Below are 25,394 nucleotides of genomic sequence, written 5' to 3' on the forward strand. Positions count from 1 at the left end.
CCTCAATTTGGATTTGTCTGATTGTTTTTTCATGATTGGTTAGTTTATGTGGTTTTGGCAAGAATGCTAGATAGCTGGTGATGTGTTCCTCTCTGAACGTCACATGAAAAGGCACTTGATGTCAGCCATTGGGATGCTAACTTTGGTCATTTGGTTAAAGTTTTTATTTAAATTTTTAAAATTTGTTAACTTTAGAGAGAGAGGACAGAAGAGAGAGGGAGAGAGAAAGAGAGAGACAGACAGACAGACATCAATCTGTTCATGTGCCCAGATCGGGGATTGAACCAGCAACCTCTGTCTGTGCATCAGGATGATGCCCCAATCAACTGAGCTATCTGGCCAGCGCCTTGGTTAAAGTTTCTAATAGCATTTAAAATAACATCAGGCCTGAACAGGCAGTGGCACAGTGGATAGAGAGTCAGACCGGGATGTGGAGGACCCAGGTTCGAAACCTGAGGTTGCCACCTTTAACGCGAGTGCACTAGCTTGAGCACGGGGTCGCTGGCTTGAGTGTGGGATCATAGACATGACCCCATGGTCGCTGGCTTGAGCCCAATGTCGCTGACTTAAGCAAGGGGTCACTTGCTCTGCTGCAGCGCCCCACCCCCCCAACCCCGGTTAAGGCACATATGAGAAAGCAATCAATGAACTAAGGAGACTAAGAAGCTGCAACAAAGAATTGATGCTTCTCATCTCTCTCATTCCTGTCTATCTGTTCCTATCTGTCCCTCTGTCTCTCTCTCTGTCTCTGTCACCAAAATAAATAAATGAATAAATAAAAAAATAAAATAACATTGGGGGTGAGATTTCAAATTACAGAGGTAATAAAATATATATTTCTGAGTAAAATTTCTTTTTAGCAGAAAACAAAGCTTTGACATTTTTTCTTCATTATTTTCCATGTTAGGGTGGTGATGATGTCATGGCCTGCGTCCATGATGACAATGGCAGGGTCCGCATACAGCACTTCTATAATGTAGGCCAGTGGGCAAAAGAGATTCAGAGAAATCCTGCCAGAGACGAAGAAGGAGTTTTTGAGAATAACAGAGTCACCTGCAGATTTAAACGTCCTGTGAATGTCCCCAGAGATGAAACAATTGTTGACCTGCATTTGAGTTGGTATTATCTGTTTGCTTGGGGCCCAGCCATTCAGGGTAAGTTTACATTTTGGCATCTGGATTAAATAGCAGACATCACTGTGCATTTATTGCACAAGAATGATAAGCACCTGGGATAATATTTTTAAAAAGGAGTTATAATTCTTTTTATTTATCATATACATAGATATTCAAATGGACAAATTATACACATGCATTGCTAGAACAATACAAGATAACATATGATGAGCTAAGCGCTTAATGAAACAAACCATCTGCCTGCTATTTGTGGGGCTTGGGCTATATGTAATTCTCACTATGTCCCCATTTATTCCTCGCCACATACTTGAGAGGTATAGATATTATATCTTCATTTTAAAGAGATATTAAGGAACTGACTCAAAGCTCTACCACTAATTAATGAGAGAATTAATAGTCGATTCTAAGTCTGACTCCAAAGTCAGTGGTACCTCTTAGCCACTATGCTCTAACTATAAAAAATCCTGAGCAGGAAAGGACTTCTGGAGACTTCTCTAGAGACTGACAAGCATTTCAGTCATTCTCACTTTATGACTATCCTGATAGTCACAAATCCACCAAGTTATCCTATAAGATAGCCCATTACTCCTCAAACTTGAACATGTGTAGAAATTGCCTGGCTATATTGTTGACACGTGATTCATTAGGTCTGGGATAAGGCCTGAGAGTCCGCATTTTGAACAAGCTTCCCTCTGCTGTTGGCTCATTGATGCCCTCACTTTCAAGTTCTTCTTTGCCTCACTGGCACAGTTCTTCCACATTTTCCCAACAAAGACCTAGGGATATCATGAGACCATTTAGAGGCTGCGAAAGTCAAGTTATGCTGTGTCTTCAGCATTCCCAGGTTGAATCAGCCTAATGCATGACCAAGAATGGGGGTAGGTGGTTTGCAGTCCTTGTGTGAGAATTCTACTGGGAGTCGCATCTTTCTTTACTGTGTGCTTATCAACTGTGTATTGCCCTATCTGAGCTGCTTTTTTTTTTTTACTTCAAATTATTTCCATTGGTTGGTCTAGAGATGTCGTACCTTTTATTTTTCCTATTTCTTTTATTTCTTTTATTTTTCCTATTTTCCATTTGAGAGGAAGAAAGATAGACAGAATCCTACATGCACCTCAACTGGGATCCACCCAACAACCCCTGTCTGGGGTCAATATTCTGCCCATCTGGGCCCATGCTCACAACTGAGCTGATTTTAGCACCTGAGATGGAGGCTCCATGGGACCATCCTCAGTGCCCGGGGCCGACATGCTCAAACCAATTGGCCATGGTTGTGGGAGGAGAAGAGAGAGAGAGAAACATAGAAGGGGGAGGTGACGAGGTAGAGAAGCACATGGTAACTTCTCCTGTGTGCCCTCACGGGAAATTAAACCTAGATCATCCACACACTGGGCCGATGCTCTACCACTGAGCCAACCAGCCAGGGCTTTTTTGCCTATTTCTAATTGGAAAAACATTTGAATGCCTTCAGACTTGTGACATCTTTCCCATTTTCTTATTTCCCAGATTACCAAAAGTGGAATTGCAATTATGTCTTAGAGTACTTTCAGTACCCTGGGAAATTAATTATAGCTTAGCCTAGAGAAATGAACTCATTAAAATGATGGGACTTGGCATCTAAAACTTTGAATTTGTGCATTGGTTTTGTCCCTTGGTAGCTGTAGCTAACCGTTATCTAAATTCTGAACTCCAATTTCTTTGTCTCTAAAATGGGAATAATAATAATATTGATTTTATAGGATTATTGCAAGGATTAAATGAAAACAGGAATTTGAAGCAGCTTTACAAATTGGAGCGCACTGCACTTCAGAAGGTCGTGTTATTACACGTTTGGTATCCTAGCCAACATTTCAGGCCTTCCTGCCTTGCCTGATAAGATCACTCAGGACTTCTGTTCTTTTTACTGTCTCCAAACAAAACAGGCACATTCCTACCCCATAGATAGGCTTGTGCTTTTACTGTTTCTTTCTTTTTAAATTTTAATTGATTTGAGAGAGAGAGAGAAAGGGAGAGAGACAGAAACATTGCTCTGTTTCTGTATGTGCTGTGACTGGAGATCGAACATACAAACTTTGTGTTTCAAAAGGATGCTCTAACTAACAAAGCTCTCCAGCCAGGGCTCCTTCCTATGCCTCTCTATTTCTCAGAAATTTCATTGTCCTAAGGCAGTGGTTCTCAAACTTTTTGAAGTCGGGGCGCATTTAAAATCCTACAAATAATTGTAGGCACACTATATACAAACTTCTGAGAAATATGTTATAATAATTAAGTCAAATATTAAAGAAAAAATATAAAGTCCAAGCATGCTTTTATGATAATTAAGCAAAATAAATATGACAAAATTAAATTTATTCTGACATTAAAAAACATTTTTGTTACATTTTTTGAGTTATGCTTTTTAAAATTCGTAAAAAAGAGGGGTTAAAAAATAAAAAAACGACAAAAAATTTCTTTTTATATATATAGATACATTCTTAGTAAGATTTAGTAAATTCGGTAGGTCCCGGCGCAAATGTGTTAAGTTTTTTTATTTTTGTGTTTATGAGAAACCTGAACCTGATGTGTCCTAGCGATTTCTTCAATGTTTGGGCATATATTTGAAAGGCAAACTCTCATTTCCTCATCAATACATTGAAGAATTCCTCTCTTTTTACTCTTAATTGTGTTGAGGGTAGAAAATCCTAATTTACATAAATAGGATGTTGAAAATTGTAGTAAAATGTTCAAAGCTTTTTTAGATATTGCCACATATTCTTCTTTTATAGAAATCCAAAAGGTTTCAAGAGACAATTCCTTATGTTTAATTATCAATCCAAAATCCCCACCATACATATCATCTTAACTTGACACCAAACAAAGCATAGAAGAAACTTGCCTCTAGTCTTTCCGGGGAACATGGGGGGTAGTGTAAACAATCCAGCACCACAGCTTAACAGCCTTTTGCAACCTAATCAGGCAAGTGAGGTGGGAAGTTGGGCAGACTGTCAGCTTACAGCCAATTCCCCACACCTCTGTCCCCCAAAAATCTAAACTCCAAAAACTGTTGGTTTTTTGGTCCCCAACAGGCACATATTTCTCTGGAATACCGTAGGGCGCACCTGGAAATCTTCTAGGGCACACCAGTGCACCCTGGCGCACACTTTGTGAACCACTGTCCTAAGGTCTCTCAGAAGCAATCAGCTTTGAGCTAAATTTTGAAGGAGGGTCTGGATTAGATTTCCCTTAAGGAAGTCATGAACTAGACATACCTGGTTAAGTGTAGGAATCCATGTTAGGTGACCAGCAAGCGAGGTTAGGTATAGATGTGATGCAGTCTGTTGAGAGAAAAATCTTGTGCCAACCTGAGGAGTTTGACTTGTGCTAACAAGAGCAAACACAGATACCGGAGCAGGGAATTGACATGTCAAGTTGGGCACGAGTTCCCTAGCAAATAGGACCTTAAAAACCCTCCAAGCCCAATTTCCAAGGAGACCTTTGCTTTGAAGTCATCTGCCTTAGTGTCCCTAAGCCAAGTTTCATGTGGATTATTCATAAGGCTTATATACCTGTATGGACATTCATATGGATTAAGAGGTCAGGCACTTCTAATTAGTGTCAGATTATTAAGTATCCTTTACACACAACCTTTTCCTCTTTCCCCTTCTAACCAGGTCAAAAACAAGTTTCCTGTCCAAATGTTTATTTGGTATTTTAATCCTCCTACTTCCTGTATTGTTCCATCCCTCCCACTCTGCTGGAAAGATACAAGCATGCACGCGCGCACGCGTGTACACACACACACACACACACACACACACCATACAGCACACCACACCCTCTCTAGTCTGGCCTGGGCAGGCTACCCCTTTAAGTCCCACAGAAAAAGTGAGAGAGGCCTCCATCTGGAAGAGAGTGTTCAGGAATTGTTAGTAATCCATATATAAAATATATATTTGAGGAAAAAATAGTATCTCTTGCTCTTTGAAATCAAAATATAGGGCCCTGGCCGGTTGGCTCAGCGGTAGAGCGTCGGCCTGGTGTGCGGGGGACCCGGGTTCGATTCCCGGCCAGGGCACATAGGAGAGGCGCCCATTTGCTCCTCCACCCCTCCCCCTCTCTTTCCTCTCTGTCTCTCTCTTCCCCTCCCGCAGCCAGGGCTCCATTGGAGCAAAGATGGCCCGGGCGCTGGGGATAGCTCCTTGGCCTCTGCCCCAGGTGCTGGAGTGGCTCTGGTCACGGCAGAGCGACACCCCGGAGGGGCAGAGCGTCGCCCCCTGGTGGGCAGAGCATCGCCCCTGGTGGGCATGCCGGGTGGATCCCGTTGGGTGCATGCGGGAGTCTGTCTGACTGTCTCTCCCCGTTTCCAGCTTCAGAAAGACACACACACACAAAAAAATATATATATATATAGCTTTCTATTTGGTATTAATAAGTTAAACCTCGTTAGAGACCTTAGAGGTAGGCATTCATACCATACTAAGTAGTGGTCTGAAAGGTGGGGGGACATGGAGAGACCGATAGCAATGTTCTGGGAGGGGGTGTGCAGATTCAGGAGAACTAGTTCTTTTGGATAAATTGAACTAATTTCTGTGTTCTTCACTATATGTGCAATTATAGAGAATTCTGATAGTTCTGATACCTGATTTCAGATCTTTATAATCACTGCTTATGTATTCAATGCAAAAGACCGTATTTCATTTTTTTCTGTTGTTTGTATATATCATTTTAAACCAGTACTTTTTTTAAACTTCCCCTTTGCTTTTTATTTCTTTCTTAAAGGCTCTATCACCCGACATGATATAGACTCACCACCAACTTCAGAGCGTGTTGTCAGTATTTACAAGTACGAAGACATTTTTATGCCATCAGCTGCCTATCAGACCTTCTCCTCTCCATTCTGTTTGCTTCTCATTGTTGCCCTGACTTTCTACTTACTGATGGGAACCCCTTAATCACAGCTGCAAAGCCAACAGTTAAACGGATTTGAAAGTCTTTGGTATATACATTATTTTTGAAGAATATGCAGTATAATTTTAGCTTCTGTTGTTTAAAAAAGAGACTCATGATTTCAGCTTTTTGGAAGAAAAAACAAGCTTCTTTTCCTATCAAAGAGCGTTATTTAATAATGACCCTATACTTTTTTGGAAAGTACTTAAAACTTTTCTAAGCACTTTCAAATAAGTTTTCTTATTTGAACCTCACAACATCTCTAAGTTGGCTTGATGCAAATTATTATTGCCTTCTTACTGAATGGGATGTAATACCCAGGAAGGCTGCCTTTTTGTGACTCACATGTCATGTAGCCTTGGCCACTTGGTCAGAAAACACATAGCAAGGTAGACAAAGACCTAGGCAGAGAAATCATGTCTCTAAACAACCTTTCCTTTTCCAACTAGAGTCAAGAGACTTACCTGGAGTATTACTAAAGAGAACTTCCCTGAAATGGACATAGTTCACAGGCAGCCTTTTAGGCAGAAGAACTTTCAAATCTCCATTAAAGCTTTAAGTGCTTTTGGATAATTACACAGCTGATGGGGAGAATGGGGGAGATTACAGTGATATGAAAATGGTTCATTTATTTGAAATTTCTCCTCAATTAGTGAGTAGCTAGGAGAAAATATTTTTTATTGCTGTTGAAAAGGTTAGAAACAGAGTTGAGTGTTCCCGAAGATGTAAAATTACGCTAATGATAGAAAATATGGGCATTCTTAGCAGTTAGCTATTCATCCATGGTTACAGCTAATGCTGTTGTCAGAGTCAGCATATAATGAGTATGATTAAACAGTAATATAATAGACAAATCATCTTAATAAAAATTTAATGCATTTTGATAATAAACCAACATTGTGCAGGTTGTGGAATTTGGAGTAGAAACTTTTTAAAGATGATTTTTTTTAAAAAATTAGAAAATAGGAAATGACCCAGAAAGTGAATTCACCATATTATCCATTCAGACTTGTTCAGACTTGTAAACTGGATTGCCAGTCAGTATAATATGTGATAATGCTTTGACTTAATGTGGTTCCTTTGTTCCAAATGTCTGTGTTAACAGCCCAGTTAGAAGAAAAATATCTATAGATGTGGTTTTGCTGCACGGCACTTCTATTGTGGAGTTCTGGAGTCCTCTGGCTTGCCCCTGTTGCTTTAAAGCTGGCTCCAACTTTGTGAGGTTTTTGAATAAACAGCATTGGAAACTGATTTCTAATGCCATCCTTGGAATTCATGTCAGAGGCGAAAGTCCACCTTTGGGGAGAGCTTTCAAATTCTTCTGGAACTGAACAAAAAGAAGAAAAACATCAAGGTTCTGCAACATTGCCCAGTTGGGACATAGGAGACACAATCCTCACTGCAGGTAAAGGAAGGTTAAATGACTTCAGGTGAGCAAAAGAACTGGGTAGGATTCAAACTGAAGAACTTGGGTTCAAGTTCCTGGCTCCACCTGACTACCATCGCCTGGTAACCCAGCCCTCTGGTCATGGCTGAGGATAGGCAGGGCATCACATTCTCAGCTTTGGGTTTGTTTAACAGTAAAGATACTGAATGTGCAGCCACTCACACTGTAAATAAGAGAGCAAATATTTTTATATTTCATCCTCTTATGTGTACTATATTTAATCTATAAACAGGTTAAACCTAAAGAGAGACGTTAGCTAGTCTCTGTAGCTGGCAGGGAAGAAATAAGTTAATGGATTTTTCTTCTACTTATATTTCAAGTCAAGCGACTTATTTCATGAATTGGTTCTACTGTGATTACCAGTTTTGCATATTTGCGCCTAGAACTTTCAATGATTTCTCACTGCCGTTAGTATAAAATGCAAGCCACTTTGGTTCCTTCCAGTATCTTCTTACATCACCATTCCTCACTTGTTATGACCCAGCAAGACTGAACTGCTGTCACTTCTTCAGACCTGCTTTCTTACCTCCCGTGTTCCCTGTGCCCAAACAGTCTCCATCCACTTCCTATGCTTGCTGAACTCCTCCTCATCTTTCAAGTCATAGCTTAAATATGTCTTTCTCCAATGCCCTGGACTAGGTAGGTATAGGTCTCTGCCAAATGCTCCTATAGCTCACTGGGCTTCCTCATCACACTTGACTGTAATTGCTGGCTCCTCCACCCTGCTAATTCCCTACTGCATGGAGTAACTGTAAGGTATTTTTCCCCACCGAGAAGGAAGGAAGGGGCCAGAGCCACCAAGTGTGGAATAACAAAAGGCTTTATTGAGTACAGTGCATCCCGCCCACCCGGCGAGGTTCCCTGGCCCCGAAGAAAAAAAGATGGAGGAGATGGAGGCCAGGGAAGTCGCAAGGATTAAACCGCGTGGGACATATTTAAAGGGTCCCGCTAGGGAAGTCGAGCTAATATTATGTGGTGAAATCCCACTGGCTGGCAGACGGTCGCTTTTTTCCAAAGTGTTCCTGCGAAGCTTCTTTTGGCGCACTTGGTTGTGGGCGGTCCTAGCCAAAGTTTGTTGGTCTGAGTTCCCCACGTGACCATTCTCCATTATCCACCGACCTTACAGTAACCATTCCTTGTTATTCATCATTGTAACTCATACAACTACATGGTAGGTATTCAGCAAACATTAGTTGAATGTATAAATAACTGAAACTGTACTTCTATGGCAAGTTTCTTTGGGTCAGAAGATTTGTATTTCAAATACATTGTCAAACTGGCTAACATTTTTATATTTTTTCATCTGAGATCAAACTATAAACTATCCCTTTAGAAACACTGTCTTTTGAAACATTAATAGAAAGATCATTAGTAACAATGCTGTTTTTCCCTGTAAAACATAAATGACATTCTTAACAATAATCATTGTTCAGAAATAAGAATTCACAGAGCTGAGATGCAGAACAGCATTTAACTGTCACCTCAGAGAATCATCAACCAGTAGACAAACTGGAGTTAAAACTTCATAGACTCCAATCATTCTTACCTAATATAAGAGGATCAACATCTATTTTATCTCTGCATTCCACTTTCTAACATAGTACTTGTTACAGGGGAAATACCCACCTGTGTTTTTTGTTTTGTTTTAGTGTGAGACAGACAGACAGACAGATAGAAAGGGTGAGAGATGAGAAGCATCAATTCTTTGTTGCTGCACCTTAGTTGTTCATTGATTGCTTTCTCATATGTGCCTTGACCGGGAGGCTACAGCAGAGCGAGTGACCCCTTGCTCAAGCCAGCCACCTTGGACTCCAGCCAGCGACCTTGGGTTTCAAACCAACGACCTCTGGGCTCAAGCCAGCTACCATGGGGTCAAATCTGTGATCCCACACTCAAGCTGATGACCCTGTGCTCAAGTCCAATGAGCTTGCGCTCAAGCCAGCAACCTTGGGGTTTTGAACCAGGGACCTCAGCATTCCAGGCCAATGCTCTATCCACTGCGCCACCGCCTGGTCAGGCCCACCTGTGTTTTTGTAAAATGTCTAAGTAGAATAACAATGCTAGCCATACATATTTAGTGCTGTTCTAAGCACTAAATACCATTTAATCCAATGCACTAATTTTACAAAGTGGCAGCTGAGGCCTAGGGAGGTGATATAATTTCCTACACTGTCATGCCTTCATGCACATTCATTAATCAGAGCCCACTCTCCACACTCAAATTAGCTAGGTGGCTTTTTTTTTACACCCCGTTAGTAATTTACAATGAAAAGAAGGACATTTTATAATTATATTTGGGGAAAGGGGTCCATTTTACTCTTTACCAGCTTTTTTTTTTCTTAAAGATACTTTCATTATTTTTCCAGTCATTTTCGAGCTTTTAATAGTCTTTTCTGTTATTATTAATACACCAATTGAATGAGACTATAATATATTTGTCTTGGTTAATTTTTAAAAGTGGCTTGCCTAAACCCTGGATCTTCTAACATTGCGTCTGATGCCCTTTAAATTGCTCCCAGAACCCTGAAAAATGAATTGGGAAGCATGTTTTCAGACACAATGCAGGGGCCATGTTTATTTATCTTAAACTGTCCTTTGTCATTAAAAAAAATCAGAAAGTTTGGACAACTCAGGGTTGGAGTTCCATCCCTGGTGGCTTTTACTACTATTTCTGTAATTAAGTTTCCTGTCTACATGTAGGATTTTGTACTTAAGAGATATTATCACTGGGGTTGTGTATCATTCTTAGCTCTGGCCTAGTGGTCGGCAAACTTTTTCTAAAAGGGCCAGATGGTAAAGGTTTTAGGCTTTGCAGTCTCTGTCTGCTCCAACTCTTCACTCTGACACAGACCACACGTAAACCAATGAGAGTGGCTGCGTTCCCATAAACCTTAGTTGACAACGAAGTTGAAATTTCACCTAATTTTTATATGTCACAGATAGTCTTTAAATGTAAAGAAAGAAAAGAAAAAAGCATTTTACAACGTACAAACCGTTCTTAGCTTGCAGGCCATACAAACTGTCGGTTTCCCTTGCTCTCAGCAAGGGAAGAGACACACCGGTGTTTCACGATCGATTGTAAAATACACTGCCAGCAGTATAGTACTGGTTAATTTGTAAAAATATTGAAGTTAGTGAATAATTTGTTTATAAAATATAGTTTGTCTTGGTAATGGCATTACCAGGCACTTATATTCTCATAGACTTTCCAGAGTTGGTGGGGAAGTGCTGGCGGTTAAATCAGAGCTGGGTGAGCAGCAGTTTGGTTTCACCTAAACTGTGGCAGCTGTGACTTCTGCTGTGACTTCTACTGATGAATTGCTCTTTGTGATGGGGATTACCATGTTGCAGAGTAATTTATTTCCCTGCAGACATTTTTTTTAAGTTTTATTAAAATCTGCTATAGGTACCAGAATGTTTTACACACGTGACAATGGGATGGACCTTGTGGATCATGATGGAGAAATGTTTGAGAACCGCTGCAATAGGTCTAATGTTGAGATGTATATACTTTGCTGTAATTAATGGTAGTGTAAGTCTTTGTTCTCTGAACAGAACTGGTAACTTGGAGTGAAAAGTTTGATTGTTCTTGGTGGTTGTATATATATATTTGTATATAGATGATGAGGTCTGTGGGTATTTACACATAGATGCCTATATATACGTACCATGACCATTTGAAGGTCTTTGCCAAGATCATTTCTGTTTATGATCTCTTGGCAGCTTTAAAACCCAAGAGATAAAACATTGTATTACAGGAAAAATAACTGGAGTTTATAGTAATTTAGCTTGTAGAAAGGATTCCTAGATCCTTTATGAAGCCTTGCCTCCTCCATTCAACACTATATGAATTGTTAAGAATGCATAGAGTATCATTATTGAATTTGACTTTCCTATACTGTTAAGAAACAAAGACTAGTGTTAACTGAATATGTATATGGCATGTTGATGCAACCCATCCTTGCTTTGTATTTAATTTGATTCTTTCTTTAATTACTTAATTATTTGGTTTCAAGCTGGACTCCTTTGTTTTGATATTGAGTAGATGACTTAGGTATAATTTCCTTGCCAGGAAAATATTGGCTATGCTAATGTGATTTTAAAGATGGCTGAAAATTGAAGTGCATCATTCATCTCTGGAATTTTTCACTTCAAAAGTACTGATATTGGACTAATGTTTTCAGGTCCCCCAACCTGGATATTTGCTATTAGGCAAGTGGCTGTTCAGTTCCATTCTTCTGGAGTGTAAGCAATTCTCTTGGGTGACGGGGTGCTGCAGGGGTTATGGCATTCGCCCGGGTCACTAGAGCAGTTACCATTTCCTCACATAGAATGTCCTGGCCACCTGGAAGAGTCAATGCAGTTTCTCCACACGCCTTATTCCCACAGATGTGCTCATGTGCTGGAACAATCTGGTTCTAGGAGTATTAACAGACTTTTTTTGAGACTGTCTATAAAATACTATTTTGTAAAAATGATGCCTTTACATAGACATTGATGAGTTACCTTTGTTTTATAATAATTAGGTACCAAATGTTCAATTGTGATTGATTTTGAGATTTATGTACATTTATAAGCCTGTCCCATGTGAATTTTAACTCTAAGATGTGTGGTACCTTACTAATAAAGACATGATTTTTATTTATGTAAAGTAACAATATCCCTAAATGATTGTACTGTCCATTTGCCAACATAGATACTTTTATCCTTAGAGGATTATGTCACACTTAGAATATATTACTAGATTTAAACTTTAACATATAAATTCTCAACATGGTTTGAAATCCGTCCTGTTGATGTAATTAAAGGTAGTTTATAATTCCTTGTTGCTTTGCTCTGATGCATTTTTGGTTTTCTGTTCGTTTAACATCCTTTCATCAGTAAAGTCTCCCTGAAGTTACAGACCTTGAAGAAGGTGACAGAACGCCTGTCTCATCTGACAAAGAGGAAAACCTATGTTGCAGTGGTCAGGTGAAAATCCTTGTAGAGAAAACAGTTCGCAAAGTAAATCTGTTTTCAGAGCCTCAGGTTAATACCTTTATCAAATAGTGAATGGAGGTCTATCATAATCCCATTTAAAGCCTGTTACTTGGTTGATCATGCAGAAATAACTCTTAAGAATTTCAATTATGAGCCTCATTGGTAACTAAATCATATTATACATTAAGAATACTTAGAGTTTGGTGGTAGAGGTCTTATGAATCACCAAGGAGGTATTGAGTATGCAGGATGTAGTAGCTGAGCTGCTGCAGCCAGGGCTGGGTTGAGAAACTTGGAAACATAAAGAAAGAATTCGGCGTTACTACATTCTGTACTATGAGGCTCTAACCCTCATCCCTTCCCCCCAAAACAAATGTCCCTGTCTCTCTGTCCATCCGTCCGTCCATCTATCCATCCATCTGGTATATTAGGTGCTCTCTATGGTATTTATTTTGCAGTAATTTCAGTGGGCAGCCCAGATATCAGTCCTGACCCTGGTTTATGTTTGACTTGGAACTTTCTTAGGGCTCAGTCCCAGGTGCAAGGGCCAGAGAATAAGTCATAAGCAGAGACAGCTGAGTGGAGTGGCTGGAATAGTCATCTGCATCTAGGAAGTCAAGAAGCTTTAACCAGTTGTTCATTCATTCATTCACTACATATTTACTGAGAACTCTTTTGTGCAAGTCCCTGTGGAGGACTCTAGGAAGAACAGCTCTTGAATTCTGCCTGTAACTGGCTCACAGCCTAGTCAAGGAATCAGACACATAAACACCCTGATAATGCCTTTCAGTGACGGCTGTGGGAAAGTGCACACCTGGAGTAGGGACCTGCACCAGCCTAGGAAAGCCAGGAAAACAAGAGGTGGTATTGACAGGCCATCTTAAAGAAGGGACAGGTGTAAGGTCAGCTGAAGGAGGATACCCGAGTTCAGGCAAGAAAAGTTTATTATGGGGTCATCTGCCAGACTGACTCCTAAGGTGGAAGTCAGCAACTGGTTCTCTATCAGGTAGAGTTAAATAGGTGATTCGAGGTTGGGGGCTGGTAGTCGTTATGGGGTGGGGAAAGGATTAACCATAAGTAAGCTAGGGGACCTTCCACACCCAGGTGAGTCAGTCCAGATGCCTGGGGGTAGGTGATCGGAAACATCTAGTGTGTCAATGTCCCTTCGTCCACTTAAGGGAGGAGGGGTTCATGGCCCCCGTGTGCAACCCTATCAGCAAGAAAGCAGGCAAAGGGTGTGAAGAAGCATCTCTAAGAAACTCCAGAAGAGGCCCTGGCCGGTTGGCTCAGTGGTAGAGCGTCGGCCTGGCGTGCAGAAGTCCTGGGTTCGATTCCCGGCCAGGGCACACAGGAGAAGCGTCCATCTGCTTCTCCACCCCTTCCCCTCTCCTTTCTCTCTGTCTCTCTCTTCCCCTCCCGCAGCGAGGCTCCATTGGAGCAAAGATGGCCCAGGCACTGGGGATGGCTCCTTGGCCTCTGCCCCAGGCGCTGGAGTGGCTCTGGTCGCAAAAGAGCGACGCCCTGGAGGGGCAGAGCATCGCCCTCTGGTGGGCAGAGCGTCGCCCCCTGGTGGGCGTGCCGGGTGGATCCCGGTGGGGCGCATGCGGGAGTCTGTCTGACTGTCTCTCCCCGTTTCCAGCTTCAGAAAAATACACACACACACACAAAAAAGAAACTCCAGAAGAAAAACCAACAGGCTGTGTTTGGGAACCACTGTCATTTGACAAGGTCTGTCTGAGTTTCCTATTGCTGCTGTAAAAAAAAAATTTAAAAAAATCCTACATTTAGTGGCTTAGAACAACAGAAATATATTCTCTTGCAGTTTTGGAAGCCAGAAGTCTGAACTGAATTTTATGGAGCTAAAATCAAGGTGTTGGAGAAATTCCTTTCTTCTGGGAACAGGAGGGGAGAGGGTCCTTCCTGGTCCTTCCTGGTCCTTCCCAACTTCTGGTAACCGTGGGTGTTCCCTGGCTCATGGCTTCATCATGCCAGTGTCTGCCTCTGTGGTCAGATCCCTTCTCCTCTTCTGCAATCTAATCTCCCTCCCGCCCTCTGATACAGATCCCTGTGATTACATTTATGCCTCACCTGTATAATCCAGGATAATCTCCCCATCTCAAAAATCTTAATCTTATCTACAAAGTGCCTGTTACCATGTAAGGCAAGGCGCTTCAAGGGTTCTAAGGGATTATGTCCCAGATACCTTTGGGGGCCACCACATTGCTGGGGGGTAAAAGATGAGGCAGGGAGTGAGAAGAAGTGAGGCAGGTTCTTCACCTTGGACCTTGGATGTTGTAGTAAAGAGTTTGGACACCTTCCCAGAGGGTAAGGAGGCTTTGAAGAGATCAGATTATATTTTAGGAAGATCACGCTGATTGCAATGTAGGTAACTGAATGGAGTGAGTGAAAGGGCAGGGGCATCAGTGTGTAAGAGTGTGCAAACAAGTCACTCTCAGGATTTAACACCAGCGGGACTTGGTTCTCAAATGAACATAGTTCATTTATAATTAAGAAGGGATTAGTCTGGCCAATTTGAAATATATGTATCCATCCACCTTCCTCTGGTTTTCAGTCTTGCTCTGGTTTGCAGCAGAAGGCTGGCTGGCTATAGGCGACCTCAGCCTTCTGTGGAGTAGACTGCTGGGAGCAGAGCCAAGGAAGGGCAGGCCAACAACTCCAAATCCTGATTCCTAACTCAAATCTCAGCCATTCCAGACAAAATATTCCAGATAAAAATCACCCTTGTGAAGATGAGGAGCCACCAGTAAAGGACGCTTAAGGCCGGCCACTTTCCGGGCCAGCAGTGCTGGCTTTTAGCAATAATTGTTAATCAAAATTTGCCTTGCAAAGGCCCGTTCTCCCTAACAACCTACCTCCTGCCCTAATAGCAGAATAGGGAGTTACTCTGGCTGCATACTTTTACTTTTCTTTATTGATTTTAGAGAGGGGAGAGAGAGAGAGAGAGAGAGAGAGAGAGAGAGAGAGGAGAGAGGGACATTAATCTGTTCCTGTATGTACCCTGACTGGGGATTGAACAGGCAACTTTAGTGCTTTAGGGTGACACTAATTAATCGAGCTATCCGGCCAGCATGGTTGCAGACCTTTTTGTTTTAAAGTATTTTTTCTCCCCAAAAGAATTTCCCAAGCTTTAAAAAAAATTCATCTGGCCCTTTACTGGGGACATGAGTCTCATTTGGATTGGTTGAATAAATTCATCAAATCTTTTCACTGACCCTTTACAAACTGATAAAATTGTCTTTGTTGACATGGCGTGGAAGGTTAGCAGGATGGCGCAGACCAGAAGGACAGGAACCTGGAGGCAGGGAAGGCTGCACTCTGCTCTGCGAGCTGGCAGGACCCGGGCTGTAAGTAGGGTATGTGTCATGGGAAGACAGATAAGGGAGAGTAGTTAGGGAGCTGGGCAGGGTCTGATGGTATCAGACTGGTTTGCATCATTTATTCTTTAGTCATTGAGAGTTTTTTAAATCTCATAATAATTCATCACATACATTAACTTTCACTTTTCAAACTCTTTTCTTCTAAGCCAGTTGTCTGTGTTTTCAGTCTGCCAATGTTATCTGGTGTCAGACGCTCAATGTTTAGTTACAGTAGGGAAAGAAATGTTTTAGCTGGTGTGCCTCCTGTTTTCAGCTGGTAGTGGTTCCCTAGAATGTTCTGCTGAGAAGAAATTTGAGGCTGTATCTGAAAAAGAATTCAGTGGTTGATTCGCAATGTCTGCCATGGACTTAGCAAAGGAAAGAGGTACTCATATTTGGAATCTGAATGTATGCCTGTTTGATTACATTTTCACATGGTCTCTCCTCCTGCACTGCCGATAGCACTTTTTACATGATCTACACACTCCATTGTAAGCACCTGACCTTTACAAACAGGTGCTTAGTACCGCCTTGTAAGTGTTTGCCTGGAAAACAACGAGGGAAGACACAGTGCCCCCCGAGAATCCTCTCCCTGATTGTGTTTGATTTATCTCTGGTGCTGTCACCTTGATACCTTGGGAGTCTGTGGACATTAATTGTTGTTAAGAGATGCCTCTTGGCTTCTCTAGGACAAAATGAAGAGACACCTGACAGCCACTACCAGATTCTCACCATGTTGCAGGCACTGTGCTGCTGTTTGGACACACTTTCTCCTTTCATGCCCACAGCCACCTGTGAGGTAGGTATTCTTATTTTATCAGCCAGAAAGTTTCCTGTGGCAAGGCATGTAAGCCCAAATGGAAGCTGGCTTCAATGACTGGGAAATTCATTGGGTCACACAACGTAAAGGCCAAGGCCAATACGGTTCCAGGGGCAGCTTACTCCTCTCCTCTGTTTTACAGTCCCCTATTTTACATCACTGTCTCCTGAATGCCTATGGAATCTGTCGTTCACTGAGGTCACTGCAGTAATTGCTGTGCAGGACCAGCAAGAAAAACCCAAGTAGCCTCAATTTTTTTTAGAGGAGATGCCTGAAAGTACATGCCCTGTGAGCTGGAGATTTAAGTGGTCTGTATGTAGACTTTTCAAAATTAGTTTTTAGGCTCTACATACCAGTGTTTTAATTTTTCTCTGATCTCAATCATAAGAATACTTAGCAGAAACATCTCCAATTTATTTATTTATTTATTTATTTATTTTATTTTATTTTTTGCGAGAAAGCGAAAGAGTGACAGGAAGGGAGAGAGATGAGAAGCATCAACTCATAATTGCATCACTTTTAGTTGTTCATTGATTGCTTCTCATATGTGCATTGACCAGGGGTCTCCTTCCAAGCCAGTGACCCCTTGCTCACACCAGCAACCTTGGGCTCAAGCCAGCAATCTTTCGACTCAAGCCAGTGACCGTGGGGTCATGTCTATAATCCCACGCTCAAGCCAGTGACCCCACACTCAAGCTGGTGAGCCCATGCTCAAGCCCAGTGAACCCTCGCTCAAGCCAGCAAACTCAGGGTTTCACACCTGGAACCTCAGTGTGTCCCAGGTCGACACTCTAGCCACTACACTGCCACAGGTCTGGCCATCCCCAACCTTTTGATGCTATTTCTCACAGGAAACACAAACAGGCCTTTGTTTTTTCTTTCTTCTTATTTTAACCATGCATTCTCTTGCTCAGCAAACACTGAGCTTCTAGTCTGTATTTCGAATGTTTTATGCTGTGTCAGTTGCTGGGACACAGAAACGCAGCAAATCCATGTAAACCACTGACTGAGTGCAGTGTGGTAATTGGAATCAGAGAGGGTGAGCAAATTCCTGTCGGAACACAGCTTCCTGTGTTAGGCCATATGAATATTAATCTGTTTCTAGTGCTTCAGTTTTCACTTCTGTTAGAGTTTTGTTCTTGACTAGAAATTCTGTCGAAGACCTGCAGTTCTACTGCTTTGGCCATTAGAACAGTTGAAATGTTCAGCAATTTTGCCTTTCATTGAGACTTGGAAGCAGAGCACTATGGCAGGGCATTTTCAGTTTGCTGAGCTGGGTCCCCAACACAATTTAGGCAATGTAACCCCATCCCCTCATTCCCAGTGCTTATGTCAGTTTCTGTTTGCATCCATTGATACTTTTATGTAACAAGGATTTTTCATTTTGTAGTTAGAGGAAGAGAGCAGGGTCTCTGGGTGGAGGAGGGCAGAGGGGATGGTTTAGTCTTTGTTCCTTCACTAACCTTTGGATGGGTTCTGAGACTCTGTGGCTAGAGGATTGAAGCCCAGGCATGGAAGGAACTCTTCATGAGAGGAGATATAATATATTGGGCACAAGTGACCTGGGTTAGGCTTGGATGACAAAAGGCACAGAGTATGTAAGTCAGAAAGAAGGACTTTCTTCTCATCTCTGAGTAGAACCCAGCTCTGCTTTGGTGCCCTGAGGATTAGAAGTTTGGAAGTATCCAGGATCTGGGAATAATGACACAGGTGCTGGCAATCTTTTTTTTGTGTGTGTGGCTGAGACAGAGTCGGAGAGAGGGACAGATAGGGACAGACAGACAGGAAGAGAGAGAGATGAGAAACATCAATTCTTCGTTGCAGTTCCTTAGTTGTTCATTGATTGCTTTCTCATATGTGCCTTGACCAGGGGCTACAGCAGAGCGAGTGACCTCTTGCTCAAGCCAGCGACCTTGGGCTCAAGCTAGTGAGTCCTGCTCAAACCAGATGAGCCCGCGCTCAAGCCGGCAACCTCGGGGTCTCGAACCTGGGTCTTCCACATCCCAGTCTGACGCTCTATCCACTGTGCCACTGCCTGGTCAGGCCAGGTGCTGACAATCTTATGACAGGCACTGAACTCAGTGAGCTATGTGGCGGCAGGGCGGACATAGAATGGATGGTGGTTCACTCAAGTCTCTGGGTATATGTGAGACATCCCTTTGGGATTCCCTAGAAATTATTGAGGATTTTTTTGGGAGAGAGACTGAGGCAGTTGCTATATAAATGGGAGTTTGAGTGAGTGTAAAATGGACACTGAAAGTAAATGTGACCATGATATGTAATCATAATGCCAACAGCCCTAGACGAAGCAGTTAAGAAGCAAAGCAAAATGTAGGGCAACAGAAGCAAAATATTTACAGAGTCATAGTTCAAAGACTACTTGAAAAACAAGGACTGTGACCTGGAACCCAAAAACGAGATGGAAAGGAATTACTTTTTCTTTTACTTTAAAACTTATTGAAAACAGAAAAGGGATAGATAGCTTTCAGGGTTTCAAAGCAATTACATATTGGGTACTCAGCAAAGGCTTTATTCTACCCTCCCTTTCTTCCTTCCTTCTTACCATCCTCCCTTCTTTTTAGATAAAATGCTGTCTGTGATGGGGCTAGTAGGGTTGGATTCAAGGGCTTTCCCAACAGAACAGAAGCACCTTGCACTGTCCTAGAGCTTCCTTTTCTTTTTTTCTTTTTGTATTTTTCTGAAGCTGGAAATGGGGAGAGACAGTCAGACACCCTCCGGGGGGCGTCGCTCTGCAGCGACCAGAGCCACTCTAGCGCCTGGGGCAGAGGCCAAGGAGCCATCCCCAGCGCCCGGGCCATCTGTGCTCCAATGGAGCCTTAGCTGCGGGAGGGGAAGAGAGAGAGACAGAGAGGAAGGAGGGGGGGGGTTGGAGAAGCAAATGGGCGCTTCTCCTATGTGCCCTGGCCGGGAATCGAACCCGGGTCCCCCGCACGCCAGGCCGACGCTCTACCGCTGAGCCAACCGGCCAGGGCGAGCTTCCTTTTCGTCTTCTGAGATAAGAGCTTCTATTATTATCATTCCCATGAGACAGAGGGGAAATGGGGTCTGGGGGCTTAATTGACCTGACTTAGGTCTCAAAAGGAAATAGTGGCAGTAGTCGCACTACTCTGACAGTACTTTAACCTCGAGCTCTTTCAGGAGTTTAGGTTGTTCCCACACTGACACCTACCCCAATGATTGTCAACATTACTGTCCTCTGAGGATGTCAGATCAATTAGCAAAGTGGTTAAAAGAACAGATGTAGGCGCCAGACTCGAGTTCGAATCCTTCCTCTGCCACCTCCTAGCTGTGTCCCTCTTTGTAAAGTGGGGATAATAACACCACTTTGTGGGGTTGTTCTAAGTATTGTGTTAATAGGAATGAGGCACTTAGAACAGGGCCTGCCATATGGTAATCACTTTTAAAAATTCTGCCAAACATACCAGAGCAAATACTTTGTTTATTCATTAAACCAATCAAATAGAAACTGGGAATCAGTTGTTATTAAGTACTTCCCCTCAGGATTCCTATGTGCAGCCTGGGTTTTCAATCTGTGAATGTATGTAGTGCCTCTTTTGAGATTCCGTTTCCTGAAAAGTTGACTTTAACCAAAAGGGAGCTTTTATTTTTTTCTCTTGTAAGATTTTTTTTTTTGAGTTTAGAAACCTGTTACCTGGGTGAGCAGGGACCAATAGGCGCAACGAGACGGGAGCGCAGGGATTTGCCCTGTACTCTCTGGAAGTTGTAGTTTGCTAAAGGTTCTGTAGGCGCCCGGTGGCCAGGAAGGAACTACAACTCCCACAACGCTTCGCGCCGTCCGCCCTGCCTCTCGGTGGAGGCTCTCGCCGGGCTTTCCAGTACCGCCTCTCGGCGGCGGCAGCAGAGGCACTATGGCTGACGGTGGTGGCGGCAGTCCAGCCAAGGCGACGGGTCTGCGGGACTCCCCAGGCCGGGCCCCGCGGGTTCCGCGCGCGGCCGGGCCGGGTTGTGTCGCCAGCGGCAGCTGTGGGGAGACCCCGCGAACGGCCGCGCTGGCGCTGCGCTTCGACAAGCCCATCAAGCAGGCCTTCTACAACACCGGGGCCGTGCTGTTCGTGTGCCTGTGCTGCGCCGCCGCCGTGCTCGTCTACTTCATCCTGGAGGCCTTCCTGCGGCCGCTGCTGTGGGCCGTGCTGTGCGGCACCTTCCTGCACCCCTTCAAGAGCTCGCTGACGCGCGTGGGCCGCCACTGGCTGCAGCGCCTGCACCGCGCGCACACGCCCATCGTGCTGGCCGCGCTGCTGCTGCCGCTCTGCTTCGCCGACTACGGCGTCGAGGCCCTGGGCGAGCAGGCGCTGCGCCGCCGCCGCCTGCTGCTGCTGCTCGGCGCCGGCGGCCCGCTCCTCTACGGCCTCTACAGCCTGGGCAGCTACCTGGGCGTGCAGGTGCTGCTGGCGCACGCCGGCGCGCTCATTTGCCGCGGGCTGGACTACTTCAGCAGCCTGTGGGTGAGTGAGCCTCGGCCCGGTCCCTCCGGGGCCCCGGCGGGCGCACGGCATCCTTCTCTGCAGCCCCAGTGCCCTGGGGTGCGATTCTGCAACTCCTCAATGTGCCAGGGCGACCAGAGGTCCACGCCTGTGCGGCAGTGTCCGTCTCCGCCCTCCTTCCTGTGCATCTGAGGAACTCGGCGTACTTCCCTCCAGCGAGAGGGCGGGTGTGGTTTGAAACAGCCCCGCGGTCCCCCGCCCCGGCCCGGCCCCGGCCCCGGCCCCATTCTAATTGACCCTTTCAGGGGGATATGTCCTCTGCTGGGAATTGCTGTTCTGCTGTGCAGGTAGACGCTCCAGAGCATCTGGCAAGGTGGACTTGAATTTACTTCTGGTCGTGGGTGTGGGATAATGCTCTGGCCATCTTCAGTTCTGCTCACGTGGGATTTTTCTGGATGTTAGAGCTGGAAGGGACCTTAGAAATCCAAGTTTAACCTTTCCTGATTAGAAGAGGTAACTTCTAACTCGGTTAGGGGTATTTAGGGACAGGCAGGGACGAGTTGACTCAAGATTCTCAAGTCCTGAAACAAAGCTTTCTTAATAGTCCAGGGCTGCCTCTCACTCAGTTCAGGTGATTTCAGTATTCTTTGTGGGAGGCCCTGGGTACTGAGCCACCTGGGCCTCTTGCTGGCCACACTGTCCTTGGGAACTACTTATGTTGTGCAAATACTGCTTGTACTACAGGACATCTCCCTCCTGGATTGCTTAAGCAGACTGGGTGAAAGAGAAGTCGAGTCCTGATTGTTGGAGCACCCTGGGCTTATTCTTAGGCTATACGGGAACTTTAGAATTGGAAGGGATTTCAGAGGTAATCTAGTGACACATGTCCTAACTTAGATCAGACTATAGACCAGTTAATTATTCAAATATTTAACTGGGGACTGTTAAAAACAAGTGGGTACATAATGCATAAGAAAGTTAATTTATCAATAAACAGTACCATTTAAAAATAATTTTGTTAGTGTTCAATGCACCTGGATATCAAATGGCAAAATATTTTTTCTTATCTGTCCAGCAGGGTTTTGACTTGCCCTGAGTTGTTGGTAGAGTGATGATTGATCCCAGAACTCCTCTCTTGCTTTACCAGGTACCACTTCTCAGGTCAAGGGAAAAGTTGATTATGTTAGGTACTGGGCTTTGTGAAGGTTTTTTTAAATTTTTTAAAAGTTTTTTAGTATTTGAAAGCTGGAAACGGGGAGAGACAGTCAGACAGACTCCTGCATGCACCCGACCGGGATCCACCTGGCACGCCCACCAGGGGGCGACGCTCTGCCCCTCCGGGGCGTCCCTCTGTTGCGACCAGAGCCATCCCCAGCACCCGGGCCATCGTTGCTCCAATGGAGCCTCGGCTGCGGGAGGGGAAGAGAGAGACAGAGTGGAAGGAGAGGGGGAGGGGTGGAGAAGCAGATGGGCACTTCTCCTGTGTGCCCTGGCCGGGAATCGAACCCGGGACTTCTGCACGCCAGGCCGACGCTCTACCACTGAGCCAACCAGCCAGGGCCTGTAACCGGCCAGGGCTTGTGAAGGTTTTAAACAGAGTGAGATGGGCCCTGGCCGTTTGGCTCAGTGGTAGAGCGTTGGCCTGGCGTGCAGAAGTCCCGGGTTCGATTCCCGGCCAGGGCACACAGGAGAAGCACCCATCTGCTTCACCCCTCCCCCTCTCCTTCCTCTCTGTCTCTCTCTTCCCCTCCTGCAGCCGAGGCTCCATTGGAGCAGAGATGGCCCGGGCGCTGGGGATGGCTCCTTGGCCTCTGCCCCAGGCGCTAGAGTGGCTCTGGCCGCAACAGAGGGATGCCCCAGAGGGGCAGAGCATCGCCCCCTGGTGGGCAGAGCGTCGCTCCCTGGTGGGCGTGCCGGGTGGATCCCGGTCGGGCGCATGCAGGAGTCTGTTTGTCTCTCCCCATTTCCAGCTTTCGAAAAATACAAATAAATAAATAAATAAATAAACAAACAGAGTGAGATGCAGGCTCTGACTTCCAGGTGCAGATAATCACATTGGAACATAATCTAGAGATAACAGATACACAGGGTGGGGCAATACACAGGGTGGGGCAAGAGTAGGTTTACAGTCTTATGGAAAGTAATACGAGAATTAATATAAGGATAAACTAGTTCACAAACCCACAACTGTAAACCTACTTTTGCCCCATCCTGGCCGTTCATTACCCACCAGTTATGGGTCAGCAAGGTACTAGGGAGCGCCTCAGCCATAATTGTTCAATGCTGCCTGTGTGTGCAACTGCTGAGTGATCAGACAGAAGCTTTGATCTCTAGGAGCCCTGGGCTATTTCAGTTGTGGGAGGGAGGGATGTGCAACAACCCCCTTTCAACTCCTGGAGCTTGCTGGGTTGTCAGGTAGAAGGCTGCTGTAGAGTTAATTTACTCTTTATTGTCTGATGATGCCTTCCTCTCTTCAGGAGAGGTTTCAGAGGTCCAAAGAATGTGATCATCCCAAAGTCACTCATAACTGATCAAATCCACAGTTCATATTTATGGAATCTCAGTTCACTGTTCTTTCTTCTTTACCTTGTTGCGCAATTCAGTTAAGATCATTGAATGCCTCTTACATAGAAAGCAGAATACTGTATGCTGTTAAGAAATATAAAAACTATTATGACTTGATTCCTAGCCTCAAGAAATGGTCTTGTCAAAGTCAGACATGCTTATAGATTCTGCTAACATTTTTTGACTGTTGATATTGCAATTTACTGTAATTTACTGTAACCAAGTCTGAGTAGCTTACCTACTACGCTGTAGGATTTTAGAAAAGAAAGACCTAGATATATGGTGTGTTTTCATACTAGAGTAAGAAGTTGAATACATGGGTAAATTGGCATGATTCGTGGAAAATAAAGCGATTCTACCAGCCAATCTCAGCAGAGAGAGAAGAAGAACTGGATACTTGTAAAGGTGTTCGCAGCTCAGTGTGTATAGTTTTGAATATCTTTTCCCGGAAGATAAACCCTCATCTTTATATTTTACTTAAATACCCTTGTATGGTTTGTGGTTGGGCAGAAGAGAAGGGCCAAGATTGATTGGCTGGAAGCAGAGAGGGAGGTCAAGCTAATGAATTATTTTTAAAAGGCTTGAAACTCAGATGTTCTGCTCAAGTAGTGGAGGCTAGGGAGAAGAGGAGAGAGTTAGAAAGCCCATTATAAAAGAGACAATATGAGATAATTTGAAGTGAGTAGGGAGTGATGGAGGGGCTAAATTGAAAGTAGAGCCCGGGTGTCACTGAGTTTGAGAGAAACAGGCTTGTGGTTGTGGTTCAGCCCTGGGGTGGGTGGCTGGATCGGGGCGAGGTGTACCTGGGAAGCAGAGACAAGGAGTTTTCAGCTCAGTCAGAAGTGCTGATTAAGGCCTGACATGACCAGAAAATAGGTCGTGTGACTGGGCAGGGGGCCGGGCCCACTCTGTAACTTTTCTATTTCATAGTTCACAGCCAGTGTGGTTTTGTAATCCCAAACCAGGGCTGTCTGTTAGAGAAAAACAGTCTTTATGTCTGGACAGCTTGTAAATTTGAGCCTGCTGCTGAAGAGAGGTGTAAATGGGAGAGGCAGAGAGAAAGGCTACATTTAAGCCTGTCCGCATTTTGGAGAGCTGACAGTACAAACAGTTAAGGTGCCATTTTTGAGCCGGGAGCCAGGCTGTGGATTAAGGTGCTTTCATGTGCGTTATCTCATTCTCACAACAATCCTGTGCAGTAGGAGGGATTTCACAGGTGAGAAGGCTGATGAGAGATTTATCTAGTCTATTAGGAAATGGTACTCAACAGACCTGTCAGCAGTCGAAGTCCCTTTGTCATCAAGACCTTCAATAGGATTTTAAAAAGTTTCCACCTATATATTGTGTTTAAATATTGGTTTACTTATTTTTTTAGTTTGTTTAAGTTAAGGAAACAAAATAGAAGAATATCAGGCTTGGACTAACCAGGCATGTTCTCCAAAAGACCCCTGGATTCTAGTCATCTAGAAACCTTAGCCATCTTTTTTTTCTTTGCTCTTATTCTTGTATATGTTCAGTTTTTCCAAGTCCTGTCCAGTTTTCCTGTAGCGTCTTCAGGGCCTGAATTTTCCTTTGCTCTCAGTTTATCTTCCCAGTTCAGTTCCTCCCCTCACTGTGGGTTACTTCAGTCTTCTAGCTCTTTCCCCTCACTTTAGCCTCTTAACACTCCATCTATTC

The 25,394-nt window shown here is 44.1% G+C and overlaps 2 protein-coding genes across 3 annotated transcripts in view; both read left to right on the forward strand.

Moving 5' to 3' along the window:
• Window positions 1–10,515, forward strand: part of FRRS1L (ferric chelate reductase 1 like) — a 33,256-nt gene extending 22,741 nt beyond the window's left edge. The window contains exons 4-5 of the mRNA XM_066256575.1: window positions 908–1,154; window positions 5,895–10,515. Coding sequence (XP_066112672.1) covers window positions 908–1,154; window positions 5,895–6,067 — 420 coding nt within the window. The 3' untranslated portion in view covers window positions 6,068–10,515. The remainder of the gene's footprint in view (window positions 1–907; window positions 1,155–5,894) is intronic.
• Window positions 10,516–20,536: 10,021 nt separating this feature from the next.
• The window catches only part of TMEM245 (transmembrane protein 245), an 84,327-nt gene continuing 79,469 nt past the window's right edge, over window positions 20,537–25,394 (forward strand). For both annotated transcript variants that reach the window (XM_066256576.1, XM_066256577.1), the window contains exon 1: window positions 20,537–21,173. In XM_066256576.1, the coding sequence (XP_066112673.1) occupies window positions 20,577–21,173 (597 nt within the window). In that variant the 5' untranslated portion in view covers window positions 20,537–20,576. The remainder of the gene's footprint in view (window positions 21,174–25,394) is intronic.

Source organism: Saccopteryx bilineata, chromosome 2 (assembly GCF_036850765.1).
Source record: "Saccopteryx bilineata isolate mSacBil1 chromosome 2, mSacBil1_pri_phased_curated, whole genome shotgun sequence".
In the NCBI taxonomy this organism is placed as follows: Eukaryota; Metazoa; Chordata; class Mammalia; order Chiroptera; family Emballonuridae; genus Saccopteryx; species Saccopteryx bilineata.